The 9,629-nt window shown below is 38.6% G+C and overlaps 1 protein-coding gene across 1 annotated transcript; it reads right to left on the bottom strand.

Annotated features, from left to right (window-relative positions):
- Positions 1-2,766: 2,766 nt before the first annotated feature.
- On the bottom strand, positions 2,767-8,536 carry CYP7A1 (cytochrome P450 family 7 subfamily A member 1). Its single transcript, XM_073584001.1, has 6 exons — positions 8,273-8,536; positions 7,620-7,860; positions 4,854-5,458; positions 4,614-4,741; positions 4,339-4,517; positions 2,767-3,852 (listed from the first exon to the last, which is right to left on the bottom strand). Exons 1-6 carry the CDS (start codon positions 8,350-8,352, stop codon positions 3,556-3,558), a joined length of 1,530 nt encoding a protein of 509 aa, XP_073440102.1. The 5' UTR covers positions 8,353-8,536; the 3' UTR covers positions 2,767-3,555.
- Between the last annotated feature and the right edge of the window lie 1,093 nt (positions 8,537-9,629).

Raw genomic sequence — 9,629 nt, 5'->3', positions numbered from 1 at the left:
GAACTAACTTTTTGTGAAAAAAAGTTAAATTTTCATTTTTTAAAACATTCAAAAAATTCCTGTGAAGCACCTGAAAAAAATTGGATCTGAAGTAAATTTTTTGTGAAAAAAAGTTAAATGTTCATTTTTTTAAAACATTCCAAAAATTCCTGTGAAGCACCTGAAGGGTTAATAAACTTCTTGAATGTGGTTTTGAGCACCTTGAGGGGTGCAGTTTTTAGAATGGTGTCACTTTTGGGTATTTTCTATCATATAGACTCCTCAAAGTGACTTCAAAAGTGATGTGGTCCGTAAAAATAAAATGGTGTTGCAAAAATGAGAAATCGCTGGTCAACTTTTAATCCTTATAACTTCCTAACGAAAAAAAATTTGGTTCCAAAATTGTGCTGATGTAAAGAAAACATACGGTATGTGAAATGTTACTTATTAAGTTTTTGTGTGCCGTATCTCTGTGATTTAAGGGCATAAAAATTCAAAGTTGTTAAATTGCGAAATTTTCAAAATTTTCACCAAATTTCCATTTTTTTCACAAATAAATGCAAGTTATATGAATGAAATTTTACCGCTAACATGAAGTACAATATGTCACGAGAAAACAATGTCAGAATCACCGGGATCCATGGAAGCGTTTCAGAGTTATTACCTCATAAAGGGACAGTGGTTAGAATTGTAAAAATTGGCCCGGTCATGAACGTGCAAACCACCCTTGGGGGTAAAGGGGTTAATGAAGCTGTGAATGCACATGTAGAGCAACACTCTATTCCAATGGAACAGTTCAGAAACTCACTCATTGGATCAGTGGTGGGACCCTCAGCAATCAATAGGTAAGGAGTCAGACATATCTTGCAGAGAGATAATAACTTGGCAAAATGGAGATATCCTTTAAAGCTCCTGAGTCCTGAGCACCAATGCAAAATCCCAAATACACAGATTTGCATCTACAGTGTGCCATTTGTGACACTGATATCTTCTTACAGTGAAATTGGTCTTTGTACCCTCTACACCCAGGGTTGTACTTAGAAATCCTGGTGTCCTAAAGCAGTAGTCCTAATTGACCCCCCAACAAAAATAGAAAAACAACACAAAACAAAAATTAATATTTAGCGAGGGTTACAGAAGAGGATATTTCACAACTTAGCTACCTTCCTAATGAAGCTCCTTAGCGTTCCTACACACTAAAATACCCCTTTCATAAACCTCATGAATTTTGGTGGCAACAAAAGTGCCCCTGAAACACAGTATGATACCTCCACATTGAATTTCTCCATTGTACCCTCCACGTGCACAGTATGATGGCCCTATTATACCCCCGCCTCAAAGTATGATACCCCCATAGTAACCCCAACAAAGTATGATTGCCCCGACACAGCCCTCCACACAATATGATGGCACCCACATAGTTTTCCATACAGTGTAATGGCCCTCCATACAGTATGAAAGGCCTCTAAACACTATGATTTCTCCAGCACAATGCTTCAAACAGAATGATGGAACCCACACAACCATTAGCACTGTATAATGGCCCATACATAATATAGTGACCCCCCATTCGTCCTCCAAACAATATAATGGCTCACCTTATAGTTGTTCAAAAAGTATACTGGCCCTCACATAAACCTGCACACAGTATTATGGACCTCACAAACCTTCTGCACTGTATAATAGCTCTGCAAATAGTATAATAGTCCCCATATAGCCCTCCAAATAGGATAATGGCCCCTACATAGCCTTCGAAATAGGATAATGGACCCCCCACATAACCCTCTAAATAGGATAATACATTCTCACATAGCACTTCAGATAGTATAATGGCCCCCACATAGCCCTCCAAAAAAGATAATGGCACCCAAATAGCTTTCCAAATAGGATAATGGCTCCCCAAGTAGCCCTCTTAATAGGATAATGCCTTCTCATATAGAGCTCCAAATAGGATAACAACCCCCATATAGCCCTTCAAATAGGATAATGGCTTCCACATAGCCCTCCAAATAGGATATTGGCCCCCACATAGTGCTCCAAATGGGCTATTGGCATCCACACAGCCCACCAAATCAGATACTGGTCCTCACATAGTCCTCTAAATAGGATAATAGCCTCCACATAGCCCTCCAAACAGAATACTGGCCCCCACATAGCCCTCCAAATATGATACTGGCCCCCACATAGCTTTCCAAATAAGATAATGGCCCCACACACAGAGCTCTAAATTGAATAATGACCCCCCACAGTGATAAAAATGCTCACTTCTCCCTGTTCCCCCGCTGCTCCGGTCTCCACATTTTGTGATCTGAAGCCCTGCACAATGGGGGCAATATAGTGAGTCAGCGCACCCAGTATGCTAAGATATCTGTTGAGGGCAGAAGAATGTACTGCAGTGTGCAGGCACCGGGAGAGGTCAGAGAGACCCAGCGCCTGCACACTGCAGTACTTTTCTCTGCCCTCAACAGGGCAAATAAGTACGCCTGCACAGGAGCGCGATGCCGGGAGCCATGAAGCAAACAGGAGGGCAGGAGATGGGAAAAAGATGGGAGGTGCTGGACCTGCACCTGCGACACCCAGCGGACCGGACTGTCCCCCTGGGTGTTATCTACAGCATTATAGAATGGCCGTATCTGATATCGGCGAAACCTGTTGACAGGTTTGCTTTTGAGAGAAAGATGTTTCTTTTTCCTGTATCAGTATGCTTCCCCTTCATAAAGTGTTCAGTTCTTATTGTCATATAAGCTGAGCCAGAGCACAACAATGATTCCAATAATGAAATGCATGTATTAAAAACAGGAAATTAGTTTATTTACAAGTAATGATATTACAGAACAGAAATAAGTCCAAGGTTTGTATATAACAGGCATATTTTCTATACAAATGACAGAACTTTATAATACAGTACCCGGTTGCGTAATAGTAGTTGAAATGTAGCAAACAGTATAATACAACAGATCCATTCATTAAGTCATTGAACAGAGGAAGATTTCCGAAATATGAAATCAACAATTATTATATACAATGGGATTTATAGTTAAAACACTATAAACACTTATAGCAATAACACAAAATCATGTCTCACAGTACACAATATAAAAAGATACCTACAAAATATACATCATTTTACCAACTCCAAAAGGCTCTGTTCATGTTACTGCCAGGTTTCTAATTTTTATGGCAAGAATTGAGTAGTCTACAGCATTACACAAAAATGGAAACAAGATGGACCCCATGGAAGCATTCATCACTGTCATGACTCCATAATGGTTATGTGACAAAGTCCGTATCCAGCTCTTAGGGGCTGCTTTGTATATTCCACATTAATTCAACCTTCCATTTTATGATGAATATACAGATTTTATTACATGAAATAATGGTGACTATATATATCATGTCCCTGCTTATGTAATAAATATGTTCTGTATATCCTCATTTATGTTAATGAGAATTAATAGGTAAAACGTTGGGTTCCATGACCACTTGGAAGATATCTTACAATAGTCATCAGTGGGTTCTGCAGGGCACAGGCACCTGAGGGGTTCTGTAATTATCTACTTTGGGCAGATTAATTTATTAGACTTTTAGTTTGTATTTGAAATCAACATCATGGGTTGGCTGTAAGATGCCTAGGCCTGCACGGGACTGATCTAGAGGTGGGCATTTTACATTTTTATCCACAAGGTCCATCTCGAAGTAGGAAATCATCAGCGTCACCAACTGTTTGATCTCATGCACTGCAAATTGTCGTCCAGGACACTTGGTTTTCCCAGAACCGAATGGCAGGTAGTAATATTTTAATTTCTTTCCTTTAAGGTAAAAATCTGTCTTTTCTTTGCCATTGTCATCCAGGTACCGATCATATTTAAATGTCTGAAAAATAAAGATATAGGAACATAAGGACAAAAGGAACAAAAGGACAAATCTGATATTCATAAAAACGAACTCTTATTCAACCAACAGCTATGTCTCCTGAATTGCCCATAGACGTGAATTTTCAGCTCAGCCGAGTGTTCATGTATTCTCTATGGGGAGAATAAGCCCGTGCCAGGCTCATCCGGCAAAGGCTTATCTGCAGTGGTTGAAAAAAATTAAAACAGCCCAGACCTTATCTCCTCTGACATCATCTGAAGAGAGAGAGTAAGTAGGATCCCATACACATTAGACATCTGGAAATTGTTTGATTGTTTGGCTCAGTTTTATCTAATGTGTACAGTGCCTTTATTCCTTCTTTATACTCCCTGTTCAGAACAAAGGGCCATTATGGCCACATTTTCTATATATATCTAATGTTAAATGGAAAGTTATATGGTACTGGAACTCAAATAATGGTAAGGAAATATACAATGTAATACTTACAAAAGGGTCCACATATACATCAGGATCCAGGTGAACAGTCTGGGGGTAGAAAGCAACAATGTCATCTTTACGGATGGAATATGCCCCCTTTTCTTCCAGTTGCAGGGTAAAGTTTTCCTTGGCCACTCTGACATTGAGAGATGCACTGGATAGCCTCATTGATTCCTTGATTATGCTGTCTGTTTAAGAAACGACAAGAAGAAATATAATTAAGAGATTGTTTTAATATTATACTCAGAAAAGCATGGATAACCTATCACCGGTGTAAAGATTACCTAAAACAGGCATATCATCCAGTTGATGGCGATTCAGAAAAATGTGCTTGTCAAAGGTCACTTTCTGAGAAGCGTTTTCCAAAACTTGGCTGATTTCTTCAGTGGCTGCCTTCATGGCTTTTGGGCATCTGTTTAATCATAATAAAATGTTATTATTCAGAAATGAGCAGATAATATACAACATTTGGATGGTACAATGCAAGTAATAGGGAAGCAGTATATATAGGAATCCAGTCTTACCTAAGGAGGTAAAAAACACACCAGAAAGCTGCAGGAAGGGTGTTAGCGAGAGATGCCCAGAGGAGCGCCAAGTGTGTCTTTGCCTTTTCTGAATCATTTAGAGTGGAAACGGTGTCATTCAAATACATCCTAAGGGTGACAATGTCTGAGAGGTTGATTCTTTCTCTAAGTTTTTCATGAAGCAGACCATTTGCTAGTTTCTCCCTGGCATTGTGAGCTGATTTGAAGACATGTATGGGGAGACCTGCTACTAGCGCAGGGAAGATCTTGTCAAATTCTTTGAAGTTTTCAATGGCATTGAGTATGAGGGCTCTTTGTGCTTCCTGTCTAGCTAGACTCTTGTCGTTCTTCGCATTTAATTCTTTGCCAAAAAGAGTCAAGTAACTGGATTCAAACATCACTCGGTAACAGAAGGCGTAGAGACCATCGCTTTTCCATTCACTTGCTTTGGATGAAATAGTCTGCATCATTGTGTGTTGAAGATTCTCCATCATGGCGGTTATAATAGCATCCAGCGCATCTCCCTGCATTGTCTTGTTAAAGGTTTCGTGTATATTCTCAGTGGTTCTACCATCAACGGGATTCATGCTGCTGTGTCCAAATGCCTGGTAAAGAACACAGTTTATTCTAGTTAATATACCATATGGACGACTAGCGAGACAAAGCAAAAATGCTCAAAAACAAATCTAATTAATATACAATCACAACAACAATAAAGCAAAAATACTCAAAACCAAATCTAATTAATATGTAAGTATGACAATAACGAAAAAATACTCAAAGGAAAATCTAATTATTATGTAACTATTTTGACCGATGCAAAATTTTTGCATATTGGTCGTCGGGGGCACAGGCAATTTCAGAAAAGGCAAGTTGGTCAAATGTAAATGTATTTCATGAGCTGATGATCACAGACAGGTATTTATATATTCCTTCATCCCTGAGGAAGGAATCCGAGATTCTGAAAGGCGTAGGATTAGCATTCAAACCCCTTGAGCGTTCAGCAGCGCTCCCTAGCCTGTCACGTGTTAACCCACATGTCTGTGACGTCACGCAAGGTCCTGCAGTGTTTCTGCACCTTGCAGGCTTCTCCAGCGCGGCTCCTGTGTTTCACACAGACAGCTGATACAGATCTACAGACAGACGTTAGTCACCGGCCGGGAATACGTCTGTTCTTAATACCTTGCTCACTCTCTGGCTCAAGACTTCTGGATCTTATCTCACCGTGGAATTTTTATGTGAAGGACTACCTGATTTCTTGGCTGACAAGGATCGTTCTTGGGATCTCAGCATCAGTATGCCCATGCTTGCATAAAAGGTAATACATCTGCTACTTTAACCCTGTTTGGGGACACTATTTTTGGGCATATTAAATTGCCTTACAGGATTTAACCCTCTAGGTATATAGCATATATTTTTCCTATGCGCTCTTAAATTTTCAAGAGAAGATCTATCTGATTCCTGGTGTCAGCATTTCCATGTTTGCATATTAGGGAATCTATATACCATTTTAGCCCTATTTATAAACATTTGTTGGCGTATAATTTTGTCCTATTTGATTTAACCCTTCAGGTATACACTTTAGCGCGAGTTTTTATAGTTTTTTTTTCCTTTAGGTATTTATATATGTAGATTGGCAATACAATAAATTGCTTTGATAAGTAGAGGCCAAAAAATGTTTTCCGGTTGAGGTGCCACCTGAAGGTCATTGTGTCTTTCTGCAGGTTTATGAAAATGAATGTTTAAACTGTATTTAGTGATAAAATCGTGAATGTGTGGTTTGTTTGGCTGTTTTTTTGCTGAAAGGAGCAAGTTTACCTTTCAAATGGTGTATCATGTGTGTGTGGGGCGAAGTAATCCCCAAAAAAGCTGTGCATGTATACAAATGTATTGGTAGTATGCTTTGGGGTACTGTTGTGCCACCTGCAGGTCATTTTTCCTTACTGCAGGTTTATGAAAATTAATGTTTAAACTGTATTTTGTGATCAAATCATGAATGTGTGGTTTGTTTGGCTATTTTCTTGCTGAAGGGGGCAAGTTTACCTTTCAAATGGTGTATCATTTGTGTGTGTGGGTATAGTATGAACGGGGATACAAAGGAATCACTGAAAAACAGTGTTTAGAAATAATAGAATAGATTAGGACGACAATAAAGCAAAAAGACAAAACCAATATCTAATTAATATATAATAAGTACGAAAAGAAAGAAAAAATACTCAAAAGCAAATCTAATTATTATATAATAAGGTCGAGAATAAAGAAAAAATGCTCAAAAGCATATCTAATTATTATACAATAAGGATAACAATAAAGAAAAAGCAAAAATACTCACAAGCAATATTGCAAGATGAGTATAAAGAATCAACTGGGACTATACGCAGTCACTAATGATTGCATTGACACATGCCCACTGAACGATGAACATGAACAATGCCAAATTACCCAGAAGCTTTAGATTCTTCTATTGGATGACTGCTGTATAAATATAATGAAGTACAAAAATATTTCCAATTATTCAGACTTTGATCTAGACGAGCAGTTACCGGTTTCTATCCAGCTATTGTATATCGTATTTAATAAATTCTGAAATATTTATTCCCAATAAAGAACTGTAAATTCCGTAAGTGTATGAAAGGCTAGCATTTACAATTACAATCAATAAATTGATACAATGTAACTACGTGGCTTCTTAAGATAACATTGAAATGGTTAATATCTGATAATAGAATATTGCACTGTAAAATAAGTCGTTATCTCATCCTTTACCTTGGCAGATGTTGCATAGTGGAATTTCTGCCAATCGAAGTGTCGACCATGACGCATTACTGCATTAAAGGAAAATGGGTCAGTCACAAAATGGACAAATGTTCCAGCAATTTTGCAGGTGAAGACATCTCCGTATTTTTTCTGCCTTGATCTGAGAAACTCTAGAGGGTTGGCACCAAATTGCAAGGCACATCCGAGGTAGGGAATTAAGCCATTTTCTAGGGGTGGCTCTCCTGGTTGCCTAAAATGATAGAAACAAATATACACATGTATATATTAGCACAGTGACCTATATAATCACACTGAATGTTGATTTTGCTGGGTTACAAAGCCATTATTTACTTAACTTGCTTTTTTCTGGCCAAATACATGTTGTACTGACCATTACACAGAGGGTCAACGAAACAGATGAAGTCAAATATTTGATAAAGGTGGACACCAGTTATTGGCACGTTACTTAACTTTTTTATTTTTGCATTATTTGTTTTATTAAATAATATATAGATAAATTAATTATTTTTATTGGAACTTAAAACCAATAACTGAAGTGGAAATTTCTATCTAAACATTTGGTACAAAGCATGTAATCATTAGATATCTAAAAGAATAGTATTAATAAAGTAATAAAACAACAAATCATTTGTGTTTCTTACCGTCTTCTAATGCCAACGATAAGCCAGAAGAAACAGCATAAAGCCACAACTAATCCCCATATCAGTGAAATAGTCAGCATCTTCTCGGGTATAGCCTTGATATGGGCAGGAATGTGGAGCACACTTTTAGCTAAAAGCCAAGAGCACTGCTGCTGCAGGATAGCGGATGCCACTTATATAGACCCAAAACTAAAGGGGGCCGTTTGAGTATTGAACTCTAGTAGCCATGAAAAAGGTATTAATTAACCTTTCCACCAATGGCATGCTTGCTTTTGTAGCCCATACAGGTATCTGTAAAAATTAAAAGAAAAAAAAAATCATCCTAGACCATTGCAGAAATGACCTTGACCGTAGTCCATAGGTATGTGATGAGTTTCCAGAGTAAGCAAAGAGTTGTAATAGTAGATAATTTGAAGGTCTCTGGGGTGTGTGCTTAAACTCTCATGCAAGTATACTACATAGTGACTATAGTTCAAGTCCAGCGGTTACTGTAGAGCAAATTCAAAGAAAGTCATGCAGGTCTACTGTGTGTCTTTTCCTGTGTGTGTCTGTCTATACTGTACGTGTATATTTCTAACATGTACAGTTGGCAAACACCTAGATTTCTTTATTATGTATTTTAAACCATTTCCAAACAAATTTGATATGGTGAAAGGGTGGATTACTGAGCCGAATAGGACATTAGAGAAGATGGTTTATGTGACATGAAATAATGTTTAGGTGGGTGGTATTTGTCAAAGTAACATCCAAATAAGCGTCGGTCAGAGCAACACACCGCAAATTACAAATTACATGTGAAGACACAGTATATAAATATGAAATCTCCACTGGATAGGTGATAAGCATCACATCACTGGGGGTCCAACTGGTGGGATATTAAAAATTCCCTGCCTGATATTGTATATTGTACGGGAGGCAGGAAAACATTTTCAATTCACAGATAAGTCAGAGGAACCAATGACTCTGTATATGCTTGGCTTTTCTGACAAGCAGCTCAATCAAGGCTGCCATCGCACTGATGTTCCATTCAGCAGATTATCCACATAGAGTTTATCCACCGCAGGTGATGCTTGTGGTACTCCTCACTGCCACATATAGACACCCTGGTCCTCACTAGGGAATCTGTGCAAAACATCAAAGACCATTATCTGACCATGCTGTTGTGGCGCCCCTGAGGCTCAGTCGCCACAGAGGTACTGCACCTTCTCCTAAGGTGTAGTGCCCCACCATCCAGGTAAGGTGGGAACTCCTTTCCACGCTCCAACACTCACACCCCACACACCAGGGTAGTTCTGCACAACCACATTGCGGCTCAGTGCTTAGAGAGTAGCAGAGCACCTTCCCTGCTTGGAACACT

This window comes from Dendrobates tinctorius, unplaced genomic scaffold, assembly GCF_039654945.1.
Source record: "Dendrobates tinctorius isolate UK_male_01 unplaced genomic scaffold, ASM3965494v1 ptg000082l, whole genome shotgun sequence".
NCBI classification, from domain to species: domain Eukaryota; kingdom Metazoa; phylum Chordata; class Amphibia; order Anura; family Dendrobatidae; genus Dendrobates; species Dendrobates tinctorius.
Note: the sequence above shows the minus strand (reverse complement) of the source record. Positions and strands in the feature narration are given on the sequence as shown.

Excerpts from the sequence above, each read along its gene's own strand:
- CYP7A1 (XM_073584001.1), bottom strand. The coding sequence starts at position 8,352 with ATGCTGACTATTTCACTGATATGGGGATTAGTTGTGGCTTTATGCTGT. Across the intron at positions 7,861-8,272 it reads ATCGTTGGCATTAGAAGACG|GCAACCAGGAGAGCCACCCC; the intron begins GTAAGAAACACA and ends CTATCATTTTAG. Across the intron at positions 4,742-4,853 it reads TGTGTTTTTTACCTCCTTAG|ATGCCCAAAAGCCATGAAGG; the intron begins GTAAGACTGGAT and ends ATGATTAAACAG.